Consider the following 24333-nt stretch of genomic DNA (forward strand, 5'->3'; position numbering starts at 1 on the left):
AGCAAACAGCAAACAGAAACATCTCGGCGACAGCCCAAGAAAATCAAAAGATGGACAATAACTTTAAACCAGTTCCAAATGGCGCAGCCTTGTTGGCAATTTTCGCATGTTACCCGCACAACCAACCCGCTAAAGAGTTCTGTTCGCACAAATTTGTTTTGAATTTGATTAGAGTGCTAGCATGCTATATGCTATAAGGCTATATGGCTATATGGCTATATGTATGGCGATTTGGGCCCGCAGGTTGCCAGCCCAATTGACATTTCATGCCGTATTAAGTTAGACACACGGACAGACAGTGCGACAGCTCTCGGCAGACAGTCGGCAATTTGCGCCATTTGCTTTGTCGCATTTGTTTTACTTCACTTTTCACTATAAAATTATTATGTTCGAGTCGAAAGAGCGAAAAAGAAAAAAAAACAGAAAATAGCGCACAAGGACATTCGCGCATGCGCCCCAGACGGCGCCAAATCGTCGATGGCGAAACCGAAAATGAAACTGCTCACCCGGGCCACGTACACTGGGCCAAAAGCTGTGATCTTGGCGGGGTTAGGTTATACAGTTAATATATATAACCAGTTTGGCACTTCACTGTGGGTAATGCACACAGTGTGCAACCGGCGGCGTCACCGATTTCTGGCTAAATTGATGATGATGACGATGGTGATGATGGTGGCCGGGAGGCTGTGGCAAGGCTTTGTCGCTGCAGATTATCACGGTTTTTGTTTTGTTTTTCCTGAGTGGCGTTGTGCTGTATTTCGCTGGCATAAATTTCAATTGCTCGCATTTAACAACAATTTAAAGCAAATTAAATTTGCCGTTCGGCTCGATTATTGACTGCTGATAGGCGAGGCCTGGTGGGGTCACCAATGAGCTCGTAGCGCCATCTATCGGCAGCTCTGCCATGTGCATATAAAGTAATTTTCTGCTACATTAGGTTTCTCCTTCCATTTGGACCCTGTTGATGGGAAAAAGTTTGGGGGGAAAAATAAAAAAGAGCCTTCGATAAGTTGGAAAAATTCTGCACATACTGGCCGGCCATTCGTGAGTTCAACATTGCACTTCGAGCCGAATGGAAAATGTTCTAAAGAGCCGCATTTCTTTTTTAAGTAGACCTAGAGCTTAACGTTTATATTTTAGACTGCTCCAAAGTAAACTGCAAATTTTGTTTTATTTAAACTTGAGTTCCTTATTCAACTTACTTGCTTTGAAGTAACTGACACCATACCCACATCCCTTGTCAGTTGCCTAAGTAACTCTACTTTCTGCAATTAGCTCATTAAGCCATCGACTCGATCAATCTGGCAATAAGCCCCTGCAGTGAAAGAGCTTCAATTAAAAGAAATTATTATAGATTTGTTTTGAGCACTTACTGCTGCTTCTGTTGCCGCTGTTCGTTGGCCTTTTCGATTCGCCTTCGACTGGTTTTTGTGCCAAGAAAACAGGCGCCCACCATCGCCCACATCAAATGCTCCACTTAGACGCGCTCCATTGTTTCCGCATTCGATTAAAAATGATAAATGCCTCGCTGCGCTCAAGTGAAAACAGCACGAAAGAGGAAAAAATATATAGTACATATATATTTTATCCAGTGGTTTTCATGTTCTGATTTCCTTGACCAGTTTTAATGTCTCGTTTATGGAACGCTGATAAGTCAAATGTTTCTGGGCGTTCTAGCCCGAAGGCTCTGCGTAATTATTTGATTAATTTTATTGCCTGTTCGGTTGTGTGAGACTGCCGGAGATGGCGGCTAAATATATCGTTTATGCTTTTATTAAATTGCACGCATTAATTAACTCGGCATAAGGGGGAGCAAGCCGAGCAAAGCCAAGCCAAAACCCAGGCGGAGTCAAAGAAAATGTCTAACGCAGACATAATGGGGGCTGCCCCTCTCCAGGATATTTTTCCCCACTTCCTCCACCCAACAGTACAGCCCGCAGGCCTTTTCCATTTCAATTAATTGCTCCGACGTGGGAAATTCGCGTTTTCACATGATTGTTGGTAATTATTGATTGTATGGCGCACATAAATCTATGCCGATTGAATGGCCGCCAGGTAGGCACTTACTTAAATAGCAGTACTTTTCGATTATGTCATTATACTGGCATTAAACTGCCCTTCGATAAGAGCCAACCAACCTCACAGTCTCCGGCATGACAACGGACCATCTTACAAATGTTGCGGACATCGCATTTGACCAACTATCTGTGAAACTGGCCAAGGAAACCACGAATGGGCCAAAGTGGCCCTATAAAACGGGGGTTAAATTGGGTTCACAATGTGGTGTGGAAATTGGTGGCTCGGTTTCCCTTTGAAACGTCCAACAGTTGAGGTGTACATTGTGAGAATTTGTTGAAGGAGAACTCGAAATTGATGATAGATTTCAGGTCGATTAAACGCGGCTTGCAGGGGAAATCTGAAATTTAACATTAAAGTTAGGTTGGATAAGCTTTAAGGACAGGTGGTATGTTAAAACCTTGATAACACAAAACTAATTGCTGCAAGAATTGCTCCCAAATTCGAAATGCATATTAAATAGGCTAGTAAATTTAAAAACCAACATTTCAGTTTTAGTTTTGCACAGCGATTGCACTTATTTGCCACACGCTCTCTTATACAACGCATTGAAAAATGACTTAATTTCAGTTGAGGCAAACCTCGGACGATGGCCAATAACCTGCTGCATTGTGATTTTTTCCCAGCTTCAGTGATGGTGGGTTGAATGGAAGGAGGAGGTGCCGAAAAGGCATTCACTCGGTCAGTAGGCGTTCGAACTGAAACTTAACTGAAACTGCAGTGCAGTGCAGTGGACTTGGACTAATAAACATGAGAGGAGTAAACAAGTCCATATACGGTCAAATCGGTCAGCAGTATCTTTTCTGCCGCATTTTGATTTCCATTGTTGGTTTCCGATTCTTTTTCATTTATTTTTTGTCACTTATGCATTTTTCATGGGACGATCCCCAGACTGCGATCCCAAAAAATCCCGAGGAGCTGAACTGGAGTGACAGGCGGCGCAGGCGCATTGCAAATTGTCAAACCGTTATGCGAGGCCAACTTTGGGATCGAGATGGAGTTGCAGTTGGAGATGGAGTTGGAGTTGGAGTTGGAGAAAGTCCAGCGCGTTGGCGGCGTTGCGATTTATTGTGAAATATTGAAATTACACAAGCTGCGAGCTGCTAGAGTCTTGCCAGTGAGAAAATGAGCTGTGCGCCAGTTGCATCTGCATTTTATGCAGGAAAAAACCCAACCAATTGGGGGAGCAAAAAAAAAATGAATGAAAATAAGTCCCACTGCGGTTATCGCCATGACAGCTGTCAATCGCGGCCAGAAAAAGTCCAGTGAACGAGAAAGTTTTCTCCTTTTCCCCCCAATCGCAACCAGGCGACGACTTTAATTGTGCCAGGCTTTCAATTAGCAGAACAAGTGATTTTATAGCGCCCTCAACTTCATCGGCCACTTAAATTGCTCCTCGAGTTGAAGCAGGTAAAAGTCTTACTTGTCTCCGGGTGTTGGCCCAGAAATTAACCAGTCGTAAATGGCAAAAAGGACAATTACTTTATTTGCGCACTCAATTTATGCTGATTTATGGAGGGGACAATGCTCAATACTGCTGCGACCGAAGCCATGCCCATCGCAAATGTTAATTGCACTAAAATGCAGATTTTACATGCACACAGCAAAACGTAGTACGAACTTTGAACTTACAAAGCAACCAACAATGAAAAATAGTTGCCACATTTTAAATAAATTGTTGTACATTAAGGTGTAGCTACTACGATCTTAAGCATTTTAAAGATAGTATAAACACTATAAGCTTTTACAAGTTCGTTTGTATTTGGCAAAATCAATCGATTATTATCGTCTATTTTCTGAATTTCGAATTCATTTTTTTCGAGTGTTATAAATATTTACTTTGCATATATCCGCGCATGTAGCTGAGGTCCAGTTTGGGGCAGACCTTGGCTGCATTTTGACTGCCAGCCGGCGAAAGATAAACAGCGACAGTTTTTCTACCCGATAAAAGGAATGGCCCTGGAGATGGAGAGGGTGCGAATGGGGTGGCTGGAACCTTGTTGCCTTGTCTGCCAAACTCATTAAAACGAATCTTTTTTAATGGCCAAAAGTTTGCCTGGTTGCTGCCATAATCAGTTAAATTAAGGCCATGGCAGCTCAAAACTGTTTGCTGCCTGCCAATGTCGTTAGCGTTGGTCCACAAAAAATCCTGGCAGTCATAAAGAGGGCTGCTAAAAAGTTATAGAACCATGCCACTGATTTTATTTGTATCTATTGATTGCTACTAAATAACCATTAGCACAGACAACATAGTCTGTACACCAAAAACTTCAATGCAACAATTATGTATATTCCTTTGTATTCCAGTTACATTTTCTTTAATAAGTTTGTTATGAAAACTTATTTTTTAAGAGTATACATTTCCTGCACAAACAATTGCTAATTTTTAACAACCAATTTCTGGCACCAACTTTCGTCCCTTTACTGCTTTACTGCTTTATCCGTTTATTCTTCAGTCCCCAGAAAGAGGAAAATCTCATTGGGAATTCAATATTCGGAGGCAGTGGCTTAAAGGCGACAACTTGTGTGTCAAACGCGCAAAGGCAACGCGACCAGCGACTAACAACTTACTTAAGCCAACTGCAGGAGCAACACTCCTCGCACAAGAAGGCGATAGATGACGCAGGCACTGCCATATTCCATGTCACACTCTAAAACTCTAAAAGGCCGAAAAGGCAGCTCCAGTCCCACATAAACGTGCTCCGTCGGCTGAAGAGTGTTTTGGGTCCTCCGATCCCCCGAATAGCTCCCCTTCCCCTTCCCCGCCGAATGCCCCTGGAAATCCCTGCACGTGGCCAACGGACTGGCCTGCACTCTTGTGCACTAATTACGAAAACTCAGCACGTTTTGCCATCGCATGGCTCAGCTTTTGGCCCGGTTGTGTGGCAGTTTGGCTGCTGCTTGCTGCCTGCTGCCTGCTGCCTGTTGGCTGCTGGCTGTTGGCTGTTTTGGCCTGGCCGCCTAGTTGCCTTGTTGCCCGAGTGGTTAAATGCTGTGCGGAGCTGTGCTGCAGTAATGGCAGCAACATGCAACGCGACAGTTGCCTACACCCAGGGGAACTGCTCAAAACACAGGAAAAAACACAAAGGAGAGGCAAGGATAGTATCGCAATAGGGTATCCTATTTTGGAGGTAATAATATTGAAGTTTGTGAACAAATTCAAGTGAATATCATGATAAGTTAATTGAATATATATCCTAAAAACTGAAATGGGCATAGGAAATCTGATGAATGCCTTATCATTTTAATGCAGAAAACTAAAATTAAAATGTATGCATTTTTGCAAATGTGTTTCACTATTATTTCTCTTTGTGTAATAGCAGCAGTGCGGCGGTGGTGGCGTTGCTCCTGCAAAAGTTAAAAACATTGCGGCAAGCAATAAAATCAACATTGGTTTCGGTTTTGGCTTTGACTCTGCCCCAGCGGAGTCCTTCACTTACCGCCTCCCACCTCCCACCCCCCATCACCTCACCCCACCAGGCCCGTTGTGTAACTGTATTACTGATGAGCTTCAAAATGTGCTTGGCGTGCCACAATTTTACCAAAGTCAATGTCTGAGGTTGCCACCGGACCAACTGGGCGGAAAAAGCCGCCGGAGTAAGCAGCGGGCTAAGAGCTAAAAACCAAACTGAGCTGTTCGTGGCTGCAGTAATGAGAAATGCAGCGGAGTTTAGCATGGCCATCAAAAGCGGTCTGCAAATATGATTGCCAAGATTTGAGATTGTCTCATGCTCAAGATGAATTGCATTTAACTTTATTTAAATGCAAAATATTTATTTATTATAAGCACTGTTATGAAACCCATTTCGAGTTCTAAGAAACTCACACACTGTGTGTAATTGTATACGAGTGAGTATACCGAAATCGGAAAAATCTTGACACCCTTATAAAGTGATTCCTTTAGCGCTCAACCGAATCCGAGGTTTGGTCAACTACATATTTGCAATCTTTACGTCGGCAACATGGCTATAAAAATAAATTACACACAGCTTAAAACTTATGTGAGGTAGGAAGAAAAATGGCTTATAGACGCGCAGTGCAACCAAAAAAGCAGCTCACCGTATTGAGAGGTATAACAAAATGACCAATCGACCTCGGGCCCCAACGGAGGAAATATCCCGGGCAAGTTGGAGTGATGAACGTTATTGCTCTTTTGCTGGCTGCTCAATCGAAGTGATTCGCCCACACGCACACACACATCAATTCACAATGAAGGGGGTGGGTGGCTAACGGTGGTAAAGGTAAAGCTTGAAGCCGACAATGAAGACATTAACATGACCAACGACAACAGCCAACGACAAAACTCTCCATGCCCCATAGCTCATCACATTAATCTTCTTAATACGCCCATCAATAATTCAAAGCCAAAGGCATGACCAACTGGCCAAAATCGAACATCTAAGGTCCGAAAACCCAAGTCCCGAAACCCCCCAAAACAACTTGGCCAAGTGAAGAAGTCGCCTTAAACACGCAACCATTTATATCGAACATATCCGAGTGTTGAGTGAATTATGAGGCACTACACACGCTCCAACTTCATAGATTCTTTTCGCCTGAAGTGCCTCCTTCGAAAACAGTTTGTCGTCCATCACATGCAAACTATAACGTATAGTACAAATATTTAGCTCTTGCCTCGCTTGACACTGAAACTTTATGGCTCGTTTGTTATTGATTTACGCCCCAATCGGGGAAATACCAGATTCTGTACATAATTGTTTCCAGATAAGTGCTGGAACCAAAAAATTCTAAAATACTGTATAGTATAGGCTTGAATGGCTCGACTTAAGCTTTTTACGCACCGAAAATGTGTTCTGAATATATGTTCTATATAAAAACAGAAGTAAATAGAATTCGGCAGCTGATAAGTATTTCATTTTACGCGCATCTGTCCACATATTATATTACAATTGTTTATTTATATTCCATGCCGACGCATTCAGTCATTAACCTAATCCTGAAGCAAAACTTATTTGCCACGAAAATTGGAAAAATGAAATCTATGATGCTCCATTGATATACAAATAATTGTTTAAATCTTATGGTTTTTTATGAATATGGATTGTGTATTGGAAGTGGTTCTGCGCATGATGGTGGTCTTTAAAAATATTCAATGTCGTCTACTCATAAATCGCATTTCTTTCACTGCACTTTTTGCCCCTACATTTCGCATCTTGCAACCAACTATCGAAAATTGCGACCGTAATTGTATATGAATGACATATGCTGAACGCACAAAAGCGCTGGAGAGCTGCCGTGCTGCCCATTGTGCTCCTGCAACTGACAGGCAGGCGCCCCCAATCCCAATCCCAATCCCAATCCTGGGATCCATTGTTGGGCCTGGACAATGCCGAAAGTGCCACTGGCTTTGGCTCCACGCCTGGCTACACCTTGCCCCACCTGGCCCCACCTGTTCTCTCGACAATTTAACGTCAGTCGCTTCATGCGGAATTTTTCTGTTGCCATTCGACATGGTCATCTCGGCATTGCCGGTTTTTCACGCCTACTTCTGAGCCCAGTCGACTGCAGTCGACCCCACGCAAATGCCCTTTGTTCCGACTCGGCTTTCTCCTGAATTGTTTCCCGCTTCCTTTTGCTGATGAAGATAGGCATTCAGCGAGCCACATGTGTCAAGCCTTCGCTGCTGCTTATCGGCGCCAGCTTAAATGTCACTAATTGGGTCAAAGGTGCGTCATGTATGCGATAGAGGGCCGAATTGTATGATGCCGTGGGTATAAAAGCAGCAGCCGACAATTTTAGTTTGCTCATATACAAAGTGAAAAAGGAAAAAAGTAAGTGATCGAAAGAACTCCAAGAATCCTCGGATTCATTCAGCGTGCTCAACATTTTTACAAGAGAGACATTCAAAGATTCAAAGTAGAGTACACTTGTTTAGATAATTACATTTTAATAAGTCATGAAGAGAGAAATAATTATAAACAGTCGCCTTAACTCTTTGATTGATTGTAAACAAATATTACCCAATCAATGTTTAATAATTGTGTGTATCGACTTGCAGCCGCAACCAACATGAACTTCTCGTGGCTCACCATCTTCATCTTGGCCCTCATCGCCATGACTGTTTCGGCCAAAAGCTGCCCTGCCCCATTCAAGAAGGAGGGTAACAAGTGCACTGCGAAGCGTATCATTAAGGGAGAGTGCCCACCTAACTCGCAATACCAACCAAGCATCAATCTGTGTGTCTACAAAAACTAAATAAATAAAAACGTTATCAGGAAAAGCGATCGAATACATTTAAAACAATTTGAAAAGAAATCTGCTTTGTTTTGCCGCCTATCAGCGTAGTGTTATCAAAAAGGGGCTGCCTTTCATAAGTTCGAATCACTAGAACTAGACCAAGGTCGAGTTGATGGAATCACTAGCTCGGCACATCTGTTGGTATATAAGGCCCATCTCAGTTGCATCCCATAAAATAGTTGCATTTTGTAGTTGCCCAAGGTGAGTTGAGTCTGCGTAGTAATCCAATTCAAACTACGGATTTTCCTTCAAGTGCAGAATTCGAAAAGGATTTCATAAACATGCTTCTGAAATGCACTTGGCTCTTGATTTTGGTCCTGTCATTGATGGCAGGAGCCTTTGCCAGCAGCGGATGTCCTGCAGGATACAATGCCGAGAACAATCGGTGCACCATCGAGCGTCCTGTTCACGGCTCTTGTCCCCCCGGATCCTCCTACAGCCTGAACATTAACAAGTGTGTCCACTCCTAAAGATCTCGTCGAATGAAATACCCAATTTCAAGTTTTACTCTTATATCAATGTGGAAACAACAATGTGACCTTTAAATCTTAGTTAGGAGAAAACAAAAGTGTAGAGTTTTTAAAAAACATTGTAATGTATTAAAAAGATCACGGATATACCTTTTGCCTGTTAACATCTCAGGCTTTCAACTTTCGCCTTTAAGCGAGTGCCATTTTCGAATCAAACTCACTGTGGGCCAATTATAGTTGGCTTTTTCTGCCGGCCATGGGAAGTTCAACAAGTGTTGGAGCTAAACGGGCATGAGTGAGGTCCAAAACTGATGAGCCTGAATGGTGATGATGATGGCGAGTGACGCCGTCGCCAGGCGGGCACGTTGTCCATTAGTTTATTACCATGTAATTGACTCAACGCTTGTCAGCCGTCAGCGGCGTTGGCTCCTGCGGCTTTAATGTGCTGCATTTAATGCCCAGGCCAAAACGCCAGCGACAGCGCATCAAAGTCAAAGCGGTACGTTTGTATGTCTGTCTGTGCATCGGTCGGATCGGTGTACTATATATATATATGTATATATATATGTATATATATATATATATATATATATATTTATACATGTCTGCCTATCTCAGCCCGTTTGTGATTAGCTTGATTGGCCCGCTGCCTGTCTGCACCTTTGGCCTCCCCCTTATCGGGGGCCCCTGTGTTTCGTAAGATGTGCCTTCGAATTGAAACGTCTCACAATCGCCTAACACCGCCTGCTATAAAATTCATTAAAAACTTTGCTCACCCCACGACTATGCCTTAAAACGCCCAAAAACGCTGGCATACCAAGACATAAAAACGTAGAAAACATTTAACAGTGGCAAAAACTTTGGCAAGTCCAAGCTGTCGACAGGATGTGCAGCAAACCCAATTGCATATGCCAATGTAACAAAGTTTTCAACAGCAAAATGTCCCACGCCCCACCAGTGATGGCGCTTCTAAGGCCTCGGGGACATTTGTTTGTGCGAAATTGTGCCGGAATCTCTGACTAGAGTCGAAAATCGTATTCATGAAATCTTAATTATTATGGAAAATTTCAAACTTATTTCGTTACCAAGCTCTTATATATATTTATATATTTATTTGAAACAGAAACTGGGCCAAACTAAACAAAATTCTATTGAACCGAAAAACGAAAATGTTTTACCAAACTTTATTGAAGAAATAAAATTGGAAAATTTCAATTTTGACATTTTTGCAGGCACAGCCAAGTGGTCAGCACTGAAGGCGCTCCGCGTCCATAAACTAAACGTCCTTGTCGCTGGGGCTTGTAAATTTCTATGACTTGCATAAAAAAGGACTCTCCCCAGAATGCCTTCCGCTGCTCTGGGTTTCCTTTTGGTCTAAAAGTTTCCTGTTGCAAAAGGCGGCCAGCCGGACAGCGGACAACGGCAGGAAATAAGGAAATGTCCTCAGTCGTATTTGCAGCCTTGGCAGCGACATTTATCAGTCAGTTGTTGCCATGTCCTTTGGGCCGATGGCCAGGAGTTTGAGGTGCAGGTTGGACTGGGTTGGGTGGCGGCGTTTTAAGGTTTTCTTGTTGGACAATTTTCAAAAGAAGTCTCAAGTGCCTGCCGCCCGGAGCACTTGCAACTGACAGCAATCGCTGCAGTTTGTTGCAGTGGTCGCCAGCCTTTCCATTCGCTATACATACATATATTCTATATAGTGTATCTGGTATCTGCTATCTGGTATCTCTGCTCTTTGGGGCTGCCTGAAAAGTTGCGTCGGCAAACTCTCGCGCAAATATGATGAACGTAAGCAGTAAAGTTCTGGCCAACTGATAGCCGAACGCCGCTACTCGGCCATCTTATAAACACAAGCTGGCCCTAAAAACTTTTGCAGCCCAGCAAGAGGGACTTTCCTCTGGTGACGGCCTCAACTTTATGGGCGGCCACATAGTTGCGGCCTGGCTGCATTTCAAGAATGCTCCTGCTCGAGCGCGCACACGGTGGAAAATGGGGTGCACCTGTATCCATTTTGAAGTCGAACTTCAGCCGACACCTTCTATAAGCCATACGTGTCCGGAATATGTTTAAGGAACTTGAAAGGCTTCATGCAAGCTGACAATATGAAATAGGCCCATATTTTTCTCTCTGTGCACTTCCTTCCGATACTTTTCTTATCTCGTTGGGGCATTGGCCACCCTCTGCCGCCGCCCATTGGTAAAAACGAAAGTGTGGCCATAATTTTCGGACTGGTCCTTGCTCTCTGGTGTGTTGCTGTTGTGGTCGGCGTTTCTTGGTTTCTGGCCAAAACTTTCCCGTTATTGATGCTGCTGCTGCTGTTGGCCGAAAAGATGTGCTGACGAGGCGCAGCAAAGGCGCCTGGAGAACGGAGGCTACTTTTCAGATAGTTTAAATGCACTTTTACAGGCTTTTTATGACGTCAACCCGTCGTAATTGTTTGGCGTATGATGTGAAAATTAATGCGACGCAGACTTTTTTAATTACTGCAACACTATGCTAATGAGTTGGTAGCATTGAAATGCATCGCTTATAAACGTGTATCACTTTTCAAATTTCAAATTAATCCGCAAAATACCTAAATCGCTGTGAAATTCCAATCAATTTGCCTGTTTACTATTACTTTTAATCAGTTATTAAATTCGTTTGCTTGTCAAAATTTTTGCTAATTCGCTGTTTACACGGCTTAAATCGCGTGTAAAATAATCTGTGTGGTAAACTACATATTTGTTGTAAATTAGAAAATTACTTTTGTTACTAATTAAGGTGTGCATGATTTCTGACAAGAGGGATTACATTGGCAGAGTTGTTGAATCTGCAGTATATCTGCAATAATATCTTCATAATTTTGGCTATTAGCTTGAATTGGTTTTCAAAATTCTAAATTTTTAATGTGTAATATAATAATTTTGTAGCACTGTGATCTTTCGTACCAAAGAAAAACATACATGATTATTGCTTTATTGTTGACATACTTCGAGTTTTTTAGAACCTCGTGTTTAATAGAAAATATCGCTGGGTTCCAATCGTTGCTTTAGTTTTCCTTACTTGCCGTTCTCTTCGGAAGAAGACCCAAGAATCCAAGGAGGCCCATGCCAACCTAAAAAATTCGATATTTTATACTAATTTCAGAGTAAACAAAAAAGTTGTGCTAGAAGATTTTCGGTCCGAAATCAATTTTGATCTAAGAAACGAATTTGATTAATGTTTTGGTCAATTTCGTTGTAATATGAGCTAAATATTATTTAAAATTGATGCCGTGACTATTATTTTTTTTAAGAAGTTGATTTAATATTCTTTAGTTAAAATCGCCGCTCGAATTAGCTACCGTTTACATATAAATATTTTTATTATTAATCATCTGTAATATATGTATTTTTTGGTACCCAGGGAACACCACGGGGAGGATATTGCAATTGTAATGGGGTAGTATATTTATATGACCTTTGAGTCGACTTGAAATAATAAATGTTAAACATAAAATATTTCCATGTTCCCCAACTAAGCTAGTTTTCTAACTATTGCTTTTCGATATAATTTGCTCCATTTTATTAAATTTTTGTACTATATATATATATATATATATATATATATATATATATATATGTATGTATATATTTATTTTTAGTCGTCACTAATTTTTCAAAATTGAGATAGAATGCTGAGTTTTGCTTGCTTTTTTTGTTTATCAGCTGTCACAGTCCACTTGCAATGCTAAGTAAAACTTTTATAATTTTGTTTAAAATATATATCAATTTTATACACATAACAGTCATTATTTGAGTGAAACCAGTATGTATGTATGTATGTATGTATGTATGTATGTAAGTATGTATGTATGTATATGTATGTATATATGTATGTAGTGTATGTGTAACATGCACCAAGTAGTAAAAATTGTCTTAATTAAGGCCTGAAGAATGTTTAACTTACTGTCGGAACACATAGTTATTGCCGCTTTTAATATTTGGTGAGGAAAAATATTTTCTTGTAGCCCTATAATTCCCAACTAGTTCTAGCGAGGACTGTAAGACATGTCTTCTAATTTAGAGTCGCAAAATAGTTCAAGTCATCTCTCTTACCGGACGAGCAGTGAATGTAGTGTACGTGTAGTGTATGTACTGGTGTATGTATGCATGTATGTATGTATGTATGTATGTATGTATGTATGTATGTATGTATGTATGTATGTATGTATGTATGTATGTATGTATGTATGTATGTATGTATGTATGTATGTATGTATGTATGTATGTATGTATGTATGTATGTATGTATGTATGTATGTATGTATGTATGTATGTATGTATGTATGTATGTATGTATGTATGTATGTATGTATGCATGTATGTATGTATGTATGTATGTATGTATGTATGTATGTATGTATGTATGTATGTATGTATGTATGTATGTATGTATGTATGTATGTATGTATGTATGTATGTATGTATGTATGTATGTATGTATGTATGCATGTATGCATGTATGCACGTATGCACGTATGCATGTATGTATAATTTGTTTAATGGGTCGATATAGGTCTCCATACCCTAATACTGCCATGGTTTCTACTGCCGGACACTTCTGGAGAACATGGGAATATATGTATGTATAAATATGTGCTGCATGAAGAAAATGTTTGCTGCTTTCAATCTATTCGAGCTTGCCATAAGCGAACTATACGCCCGGACGGACAGATGGAGGTACAGTCGAACGTGACCAGATCGACTCCGCTATTGATCCTGATCAAGAATATATATACTTTGTCTGGTATACGTTTTTACCAAAGACATTTGAATAACACTCCACGCATATCTAATGTTATTCTAACGTCTTTGGTTGTACCCAGTAATAACCAAGTATTATTGTAACCCTTTCGGCCTTGTTTGTCTGCTAGTCTTGTGCGTGCTCGCAACTTTTATCCAAAAACTAAAAACAAGATGGCGGTTTCCGGTCTGTCGTTGTGTGTGCGAGCCCCATAGGCATAAAAACTTTAATTTGAGTTATTTGCATGAGTAGTACTCAGAGTTGAAATTATAATATAATTCTAGCAGCAGGGCAAAAACAAAAACTTTATCAGTGACAAGGGGACACAAAATTTCGGTGAGCCTGGCAGTTATCTCCCGTCTCCCTCTCTCTGTGCTGCCTTTGTCCCATTTCCCCTTATGCTCTATTTATCTGCCTGAAATGCTTTTAATGTGAAACTTCAAACCGTAAAACGAAAACTAAATCGGGAGTTGGAACATATGCTCCGTGAATGCAAAAGCGATGTCAATGCATGTGGCCCAGTGTGTTTTTGTGGGCGTAAATTCGGGCACACAGTTGTGCTTGTGCGAGTGCATATGTACTAGTGTGCGGTTTTGTGGGCCAAAGTTTTGTTAGCCAACAAGAACAGCCAGCCGAATAAGCGCAGCGGTAAAATTTGCCAACTACGCGACGCAAATATTCGCCAGATGAATTTTGAAGCGCTGCACTTCCCAGCACCTGAACTTAGTTGGCGGAAAATATCGTAGTTGGCTGTCATCAACTTGGCCAATGGCAGGAACTTAATCGCCAGCCCAAAACTCTTCCACTTCAATTTAAAGTTCCTCTGGGTGCTTCCAAAGGGCCGTCAGTCTATAGATTAATCTATATTTAATAGAATACAACCTAAAGGTTACATATCCCAATAAGCAGATTCCTTGTAGTTGCGGTTGAATGCTATTATCCCTTCACACCCAGATATTCATTGTCAACCACCTGGGGGGTCGAGTAACAAGTTATTATCGTACTTATCTTTGGGTCAATATTTTTATTGTCCTTAAACTTCTAAAGCTCAATCCCATTTTCAGACATTGTCCGGGCAATTACATAATTCTGTAATTGTCCGACGTTGAGCTGCTCTAAAATTGTGCATATCAACACTGCCCCCAACCCTTTTTCAAGGTTATCATGGTATCCAACGAGACAAAGTAGCCTTTCCTTGGTCCAGTTCGACCCTAATCCGGCAAATCACCAGCAGCTGACTTTTAATTGCATTTCTGTTATTTTATTATTACTGCAGCTTGCTGCACTTCAAATTTCTTCATCGCTGCCTTTTTGGCTCTCGTTTCGTGTCCCCCATTTTTTCGCACACTTTTATAGAAACTTATTTTAGCTTAAGTTTTTATCTTTATTTCTTGCTCGGCGGATTAAAAAACAAATAAGAAAAACGTAAAACTAAAAAACGAGTGGCAAGGCGAAAGGCAAAACTTTTTATTTGCTGTGACAAATTTTTAGCAGATAAAGCTCCGGAAAACTTCGAAGCACGGGCTTGTGGCCAAAATAAATGTTGGCATGTCGGTCCCAGCCAACTTGTTTCACCCACCTTTCATTTCACCTTCCAGGAAATTTTCTGAGCAGCGTTAACGCTAAATTAAGAAATTTTTGGCAGAACTAATGTCCCGCATTAGTCAAATGTCAAAATTGTTTGCCACGACCAGAGGGTTTGGCTTTGGTATGCTCTCGATAGGAGTCTTGAAAATAATTTGAGAAGTAGTCAGACCCAGGAAAAAGTAACACTGGGCAAAAGCAATTCAATACAAATAGTTCATTTTAAAAATGCTTGTTTTAGGTTCTAAAATAAATGGATATAAATGTATTTTTTAATGATACATATTAAGATTATAAGATATTACTATTCCTCACTATCTACCAACTTACTTTTCTAAGTGTTGTGTCCTGAAAAGGTAGAATAATTCTTATTTACCGTGGTCTTATGAGCTTTGATGGTCATTGCGCATACGCCCAGAGGTACGCCTACAAAAGCAGCGTAATACCGGAAGTTTGCAAGGAAGCGACTATATTGTTAGCATTGACGGAAGGATGAAGGGGAACTGGGTAATTGTAATTGCAGCCATCAACTGGCAATTGAAAACCACACCGACGGCCAGCAACCGCAAAATGTCATGAGTTATGAGCCAGAGCAATCGTGTCGGCTTTGTCATTTGGCTAATTGTGGCTCTGGGCCAGTTTTAATGCTATATTTTCTATTTCGGTTGCTTCCCCCCGGCCAACATGTCAGACATTAAATTTGTTGCAATTAATTAAGACCACAACTATCATTTTACAGAAGATGGTAACATCACCACACCGCCCTCCAGCGGCCTTTTGTGTTTTGTGCTTTCCGTTGTCACTTGATTTATATTTCACTAATTGATTTATTGACAGATTTCTTTGGCCACGTCTGTAGTTTGTCGGCCATTTAAGGGGCCACCTTTTGTACATGGCTTTCCGCTCCTTATTTGATTAACGTTCGATTTTCACAATTTATGAAACTTCATTAAAGAGCGCAAAATACGCGGCGCGTCGCGTCGCGATGTTCCTGCCACAAACGCTGCACGTGCAGCATGCGAAAAATGTTAATAAAGTTTGTTCCTTCCCCCGCGCCTTTATTTTTCCTTCTCCTCCTCCACCTTTCCCTATCCAATTTCTTATTTTCCACCCACTTTTCACGAGGCACGCATTTTGCGATGCCTGCGACGTCGCCATCTTCATCACTGCCGCCATTTTTCATTCGAAATTGAATTCATTTGCCGTGCCCCTATATATAAACATACCTAAGTATATATACGTACATACAGGTATCTGCCAGCATTTGCGTACGTGTTCCCTTGTATTTTATTTATGTTTTAATTTTGATAAATTTTTCTGAATTTGCCGGCGGTTATTTGTGTTTTATTGAGAAGTTCCTGGGGCATCATCATAATTATCAAAAAAGATGTAAGGTATATTAATTAAAAAGTGAATATTCAGAATTAAACCTTAGGCATTAAAAAATGTTAAACTTACTACTTGGGCTTTTCCTGTATACTATCATTAAATCAGATTGTTGAATGAAAAGCCATGCTTGGACACACCCACATATTTTGCGTTTATCTAGAGACCAACTGAATGATGCAACAACTGTCCAAGATGGTTTTCAGTATAGGCTGCATTTCAAAATGCCAGTTAACATTATTTAAATTGCAGATTTTTCTCATTGAATTTGTCGAAATAGCTTGGGTGTATAATTTATTTTTGTTTCTTTCGACTACCGTGCACATACAATACCTCTGAAAAATTGCATAAAATTTGCAACAAAAAGATTTACTTTTTTTAAGTATTATTTTTAGTTTTGGCCTGTCAACATAGCCTTTGCCTATGCATGTCTGAGAGCCTGTCCGTCAGCCGAAATAAAAAGAGTTTTGTGTCGGCAGTATTTGTCAGAAATGTCGTACGATTGTCAAGCAGACGGCACATGTTGTGAGCCATCTTGTGGGGCATTGACAGAACCCGCCGAGAAATGAGACTCCTGAAGTCTGGAAAAAAGACATCCAGCTAAAAGTCTAGCTTTAACTTTATGCAATACGAAAAGTCACCCGCATTTGCATAAACGAAAGGTAAGCCAATGTAACGACTGACAGACAAACGAGCCTACACCTGACCAGCTTTTGAGCCACTGCCAGCGACACGCCTTTGTATATGTCGTGTATGTCGTATATTGTATATACACGTATATATATTTATAAAAGCTGGCGAACTGACCGTCCATTCAATAGCCAAAAAGTTTACTTAGCCAACATTTGGCAGCGCCGCTGCGTTTCCCTCTTTATTCACTTTTTTTTCCTCTGCTAAACGTTTTCGAATTGACATTTTGACATTTTGGCATAGCAAATTTCGATTCAGTACCCGGGGGCGGCGACGTCAGTAGCGTTTCGGCCTGTCCTGGCCAGGAAGCTGCATATGGTGACAGCTGAACAAGCGCGTTGATGGCCGACAGCCTCCAGCAGGAAGGGATGTGGAGGCCGAGGAGCAACCGAATCATTTGCATACAACGGAGCCAGTGGGTCACTTTAAAGTTGATCTGCTGCCTTATAATACAAGTGAAGGCAGTGAAAGCGCTGGTCAGATGGTTAAGTATGGTAATAGTCTTCAGGGTTTATTAAAAAATAATATATTTACATCAAATAGAAAGATCAGTGTTTTGTTCAAGAAGATCAATCCAATCTTCTATGAGGACAACTAATCCCAAAACTGTTTTCCTGACCAGTGGGCTCTTACCAATTTAACGAGCCAGGTTGAACTTTGCCCAGACCAAAACTGGCGTCATTAGTCATGTGAGAAATGGAGACAACTGTACGTGATTCTATTGGTGGCAAAGCCAAAATTAGCATTTTAAACACCTCTTACTTTTGGCCTGATGATGTGGCGCACATGGAAAGCGAAACCCAAAGCGAAACTGTCCCGCTTTTGTGGATACTTGACTTTTTAGCTGGCCAACACCACACCACCACCACCACCTCCGCCACCATCACAACCAGGTATTCTGGCCATTCGTCCTGCCATCTGCCAAGTCGACGCGTGTGCCTCCATTTATGGCCGGGTGAGTTGGCAACATTTTGGCTATCAGCAGACAACCAAATCGAAATCGAAGTCGGACGAGGGAGACTTTTGGCTTCCTCACTTTATATGGCCAGGCCGAAACTTTCAATTAACACAAGTCGCATCCTCAGTCAAAGCGTTCGGTTTTCACGCTCCATGACCAAGTTGGGATTCGGTTTCGGCCTGGCCCGGCCACATTAATTGCCGAACGGTACAGGATTTGTGCGGTCTGCGTTATTAACACCAAATTAATCAAAACAAGCGTTTGACAGCTGAGTGATTTGTGCCCGGTCCGTCCGGAGTTGTGAATTAAACTTTGGCGCCACAGCCCCGTCGGCTTAGTTAGGTTTGGCCTGGCCTGACTTGGCTTGGATTTTTCTAATTATGCCGCCGCCAGGTTGCCAAAGGCCGCCTGGGCCCACTCCCACTTCCCAGACTCGCACACTCGTTTATGGCCAACAGCGGTTGGCGGTCGGCGGTTGCCGTTTGGCAAGTGGAAATCTCGTTAAAGACCAACTTAAATCGGGTTCGATGCCGGACGGCTATTTGCCTTTGATCTCTGGCGACTGTGGTAGTCTCTAAGAAACGCGTGCCGCCGGCAATGAGCAACATTTTGCAGTTGCGATCGCGGCTGTCGTGTATTAAAGTGCACAGTAGAAGTGACTAAAAATATTCTACATTTGTATGTTAATGCACCCAGCACTTTATATGCACGCAAAGAAAATTAAAAACCAAGTGGTTTGGAAAAAGCTTTTAGCTTATAACGCAAAAAAAATTATAAAATAAAATCCTGTGACAAAAATGTACAATTGTTAAATTTATTACACGTTTTTACACATACCCGCCTGCATATGATTTTGAAATTAATAAATATTTAAAAAGATGCTGGTAAAGCTTATCCTTGGTAAAAATAGTTCGCAATTTGCTAAGTGGCAGTATTTCCCATGCCACTTTAGCGCCTGGCACGCCCATAAATCTTCAGCGGCAAATTGAAACCGCTGATTGAGTAAGTGAATGAGAGAATGAATGAGTGATTGAATAGGCGGCCAAACTGAGTAACTGATTGTGAGTGTGAGTGACTGAGCGCCGAAGAGCGATGCATGTGATTAAAAAAGCGCTGCCATAATTTGGCTTTAATTGGCTCGACGCGTCGCGTGCTGCCGTCGCCATAGTCGAGTGGCTATAGCTATATAGCCGCCGCTTTATAGCCTGGACTCGAGCGGAACTCGGTGGGTGTTGTGTGCCACATATTAAGCAAACATGAGCATAATGGCAATTTACACACATGCACAGCGGGCGAATACACTCGCAGCTATATACGTATACGTATATGCGGGGCCCAATTAACATGACATGACGTACGCGTTGGCCTGATTGGGACTCGGAATTAAATTCGAGTGCGGGCGAGGGGAGGTGTTGGATCACGGGGGGGATTGAATCCCGTGGCTCTGGGATACACGGCGATTGCATTAACGACAAACCAACGCTTCAAGCTGCAGGTGAAACGACACAACTTTAAGGAAGGGCAATGTGTCGTGTAAGGTACGCTAGGATTTCGTGAGAAGGGATATATAAACTAAACCAAAATAAAATACATTTTTCATTCATTTTCTTATCCCTGAGTACCTTTAAGTCCTTACAGTCGAGAGCCAATGTGGCTGGCTGGTTGTTTTAAAATTGTGTGCGTGACAACTGGGAGGAGCTGACTTTGCAGCAAAAGGCGAGGCTATAACTTAGTGGCTGCTTTAATTTTAATTATTGTGATTTGCGTGCAACCCCCTCCTCTCCTTACCATGATTCCTGGTGGCAGTCTGACTAATTTGCCAACAACATGACACCAACTTGAGCGGCTCGGAACAGCCTGATTAAGTCGAAACACTCGGCCCCGGGTTGCCGATGTGTTGATGTTGCTGCAGTTGCCGCTGGTGCTGCTGCTGCTGCTGCACTTGTTGCTGTTGCTGTTGGTGTTGCACATGGCCAACGTTTTGAGTTTTGGCATGCGCCTGCGTTAATTAAGCTGCTGCGTAGCTGGAGCTCCGAACGCAGCTGCGTGTCGCGCGGTCGTCTGGTAATCTCCGCGGATTAAGCCGACACTTCGCTCCAAGAGTCATGTTGCTCTTTGCAGGCTTGTTAACCATATTTCGACTTGTTCGGCCCAACTGGCTGGCATCACATAAACGGCCTGCGGTCAAGTGGTGGCCAGAAGTCACCAAGGAGCACTTCACTCGCTAGGAAAACCAGAATACGAGTCCCACGTTGTGTTGAAAACAAAAATGTACAAATTAAAATGGTCCAGAGTGTCCAATAGTTAATCTACAAGAATCGAAAGATGTTCCATTATATTTAAGATTTGGATTATTTCACAAAGTTATTCCTTAGAATTCGACGGCTTCTTGAATGAGTCTTTCAGTGGCCGCTGAGCTTTCCACGGACCCAATTACATATTTCCCAATGCTTGCCAGACCATTAGCCTAAAATATAAGAGGCAAACATAAGTTTTTATGTTATATATTTAGTAATTTGTACTGACCCTGCATCGTTTGATGAGTTCATTTTGAGCATGGGTGATCTGCTCCTTCTTGCCACCCCAAGTCCTTAAAATCGATGTTTGAAGTGCCCGATCAAAGGCAAAGCTCATGGCCCAAGGCTTACAGAGCGGCACATTGTTAATGGCATTCAAATGGACCGAGGCCTCCTCTTCTGATTGAGCCCCACTACAAAAGACGACTCCTGCCAAAAAGAATGTATACATTAGGGAAAACTCATACATTTATTACACAAATCCTTACCCATAACGGCCGGAGGCACAGTTCGTCTAATGGCGAGAACTGTAGCCATTCCAATATCCGAGGCTGGATGGTTCTTATTGCTCTGCAGTCCAGGCATCACCATGCTGGGCTGCAAAAGAGTTCCCTCAAGGAAAACGTGGTGATCACTAAGAGCCTTGTACACTCCAGCCAGGAGGATTTCGTTGACCTTCTGACACCGATCCAAGTCATGATCCCCGGTAGCCAGGACCTCGGGACTAATGATGGGCACCAGTCGCTGCGATTGGCAGATGGCTGCATACCGGGCCATGACATTGGCGTTTTCCAAAATAGCCTGCGGTGAAGGAGTATTCTTGGTGATCTTCAGGATGCACCGCCACTTGGCAAAGCTGCAGCCCTCCTTCTTGTACTGGGCACATCGATTGGCCAGATCATCCAGTCCCTGAGTGGTAAACTCATCCTCAGAGCCGAAGAGTGGTGAAAAATGCTTGTCCACCTTGATTCCCGTCAGGATGCCCTTCTTTCTGAGGGCCTCTACAAATGGCAGTCCATCATCCGTACGTTGATGCAGTGTTTCATGGTAGAATATCACGCCTGATATATTCTCCGCTATCTTTGGATCGGTGGTGAATAGCATTTGGCGGTATACCCGGCGATTCTCCTCCGTGTTCTCCACACCGATCAGCTGGAATCGCTTGCCCATCACTGCACTGGACTCGTCGGCCGCCAGGATACCCTTTCCAGGAGCCACCAACGCCTTCGATATGCAGATGAGTTCCTCCTGCAGCTCCTTGTTCGGGTAGTAGAAATGGGTCGTCATAGCGGTGTATTATTTGAATTTAGACTTCACGAAAGTGAGCAACCAGATGGAAATTTTTAACGATTAAATAGAATTTGTGACCGAAAAATCATGGAAACCAAATAATATATTGATTTCTATAATGAAACGTGATCTATCTCAAAATTATTAGGCATGACGCAAATCGTTTGAATTTCATCCCTATTATTGACCAATTATTTTGATGTTTTCTAATCTAGATGCAAAACTTAGATTTATAGCGAGACTTGCCTACCACCTGACCGTTTAGCACTTGCCTGCGTCTAATGACTTTCTAATTAGACTTTTAATTGCTTTGGCAAAGAGTGGGAGTTAAAAACTTCCAGGGGCAGAGATTTGGGGAAGATTAACCGCCAGAAAAGAATAAACTTGCCCCACATTAATTATATCTGACCGCACCGACACATTTTCGTTTTATGAGTTTTACTTCGGACGTTTTATGGCTAAAGTTTTGTTAACACAAATTATAAGCGGAAGCCGTGCAGTGTCATAAAAGTGGCAATACAAAGTAGAATAAAAGATGATGTTTCATTTTGCGGACCATTTGCGGAGCGTGAATTGAATTTCTCAATTTTCTCTTGCAATTATCTGACAGACCTCGAGGTCCACTCAAAATTCAATTGAACTCGGCTCGATCCGACGACTAATTCTAATTGGCGTGGGAAACGCATCGGAGTGCTCCAATAGCTTTAAAAGGTTCGCTGGCTAGACAGTTGCCTAATTTTGTGTAAATTATCGCACGAATTATGAGTCTCGTACGTGAAATTCTCCAAAAATAGCCAAGACAGCAAACACATCGAAAAATTAAGTACGATAAATATCAAACAACACGGCCAGCATAGCCACAATTGCATCGCATTTTGGACTGTTGTGTTTTTTCTCCTCCAAACCAAACCGATCCAATCCGATCCGATCCGACACCGTCATCAATATTCAAGTTTAGATCCCCCAATTAGGCCAGAGGCAAGACGCCGGATCGGCAAGTCCGCCGAGCCTAATCGCAAAGCCAATAAATATGATCAACTGCGAAAATCCTCCACTGCGGTTCGAGCTCAGCCAGCCGAGATGTCTTTGCACCTAATTGAGCGTGGAGCGGCTGAGTCAGCCGGCCAGTAGCCACCAGTTACTTGAAAAGTGGCTTGAAAATTATTAATTGATTATCTATAAACGTTTTAATTGAAAATGGCGAGTGGCTCACTTAATATACCGAAAATTGGGTGCTCTTTGGTTGGCGAACAATATATGATATAATAGGAATGTAATATGGATGTTTTAATGGTATTCGTTTTTTGCATTAATGCTAAGTTTAAGTTTTAGAGCCTAGAAAATGAACTTTTGTTTTTATTGATGCTGCTTTTTCACTATTTTCACTATTTATATCCCTACTGAATAACCTGCAGAACTTCCTCTTCCTTAAAAAACTTTTAGCAGTAATCTGCACAGACGATTTGAAAGTCTTTGTAATTGCCTTTTTACTGTCTTTGGCTCCTTCCTTAAACCAAGAAATGATCATTACCAGCCGGTAATACCCACTGAATTGGTTAGGGAATTCAATGGACAGGCACTTGGCTCCTGTCTTTTCAATATTAAATTGGCCGCTGGTCAGCGTTTAGTCAGTCAGGCGTAATTATTGTTATTACCAAATTAAGTAGCCAATTTTTTCATCGTCTTTCCGACTCTTTATCAGACTAAAGCCACTGTACTAACGACTGTAATCCGGCAACTGCTTGGAGTGGAGTTTTTTTTCTCCTTTTTGATTATTTTGTGTGTGCGTGGGGTGGGCGAGTATGAAGTGGTTGGGGGGATTTACTCATGCTCTTGCTGCAGTTTTTTTACGATTTTGGACTTACAATTTTTGAGCACAAAGTCGTTGTGACCAAAACCCATGCGCAGACGTAATTTTCAAGGAAAATCTCTTCATTTTTAATGTGCACGGCTCGCATGTGTTGCACACACTTTCGGAAAAATCAGTAAAGCAGCGAGAAGCAGGCGACTAAGATTAAATCGAGCGCACATAATCATATCTAGCTTTTTGGTCACATCGTTCGTGGATGTCAACTGCAGGCCACTGTATGTATATGTGAATGCATGGCTATTGTCGTGGATCGTGCTTCATTATCCCCCTGCGAAGCGGGTCAAATGCAGTTGCTGGCCAGAAACAATGGCCATAGGCGCCACCATCTATGAATTAATCACGTTCATAATTTCGCTATCGTGTTGCGTTTGCTTGTTGCTCATAATTTCTTGTGTTGCTATTTTATTTTGGCCAGGCTATTGTGCTTAATTTGCCTTAAAAGGATTAAGGAGAGAGTCGTCTGTGGAGCCATATTGTTGCATAATTAGGCACACGGCCCGGGGTGTTTGCTTTGGCATTTCTTGGCGCGAAAAGGCTTGTGTGTGGTCATGTTGTAACATACCATTGTGTTGCACATTTGCCACTTCATCTGCATTGTTCGATATGGAAATGAGTGTTGGTCTTTGGTCTTGGACAGGGATTTATGATTGGGGCCAGCATGAATTGGTGTCTAGTAGGTGGCTAACGACT

At 42.0% G+C, this 24333-nt stretch overlaps 3 protein-coding genes across 3 annotated transcripts; 2 read left to right on the plus strand and 1 right to left on the minus strand.

Annotated features, from left to right (window-relative positions):
• Positions 1 to 7799: 7799 nt before the first annotated feature.
• On the plus strand, positions 7800 to 8349 carry LOC26526671. The gene is made up of 2 exons (XM_015153913.2): positions 7800 to 7865; positions 8093 to 8349. The coding sequence occupies exon 2, from the start codon at positions 8104 to 8106 to the stop codon at positions 8287 to 8289; it is 186 nt and encodes a 61-aa protein (XP_015009399.1). The 5' UTR covers positions 7800 to 7865; positions 8093 to 8103; the 3' UTR covers positions 8290 to 8349.
• An 87-nt stretch (positions 8350 to 8436) lies between these two features.
• LOC6554259 lies at positions 8437 to 8965 on the plus strand. The gene is made up of 2 exons (XM_001981644.3): positions 8437 to 8532; positions 8590 to 8965. The coding sequence occupies exon 2, from the start codon at positions 8613 to 8615 to the stop codon at positions 8799 to 8801; it is 189 nt and encodes a 62-aa protein (XP_001981680.2). The 5' UTR covers positions 8437 to 8532; positions 8590 to 8612; the 3' UTR covers positions 8802 to 8965.
• Positions 8966 to 20490: 11525 nt separating this feature from the next.
• Positions 20491 to 21883, minus strand: LOC6554260 (fructose-bisphosphate aldolase). Its single transcript, XM_001981645.3, has 3 exons — positions 20972 to 21883; positions 20713 to 20912; positions 20491 to 20653 (listed from the first exon to the last, which is right to left on the minus strand). The coding sequence occupies exons 1-3, from the start codon at positions 21768 to 21770 to the stop codon at positions 20558 to 20560; spliced, it is 1095 nt and encodes a 364-aa protein (XP_001981681.1). The 5' UTR covers positions 21771 to 21883; the 3' UTR covers positions 20491 to 20557.
• Positions 21884 to 24333: the final 2450 nt, after the last annotated feature.

Source organism: Drosophila erecta, unplaced genomic scaffold (assembly GCF_003286155.1).
Source record: "Drosophila erecta strain 14021-0224.00,06,07 unplaced genomic scaffold, DereRS2 tig00000000-arrow-pilon, whole genome shotgun sequence".
In the NCBI taxonomy this organism is placed as follows: domain Eukaryota; kingdom Metazoa; phylum Arthropoda; class Insecta; order Diptera; family Drosophilidae; genus Drosophila; species Drosophila erecta.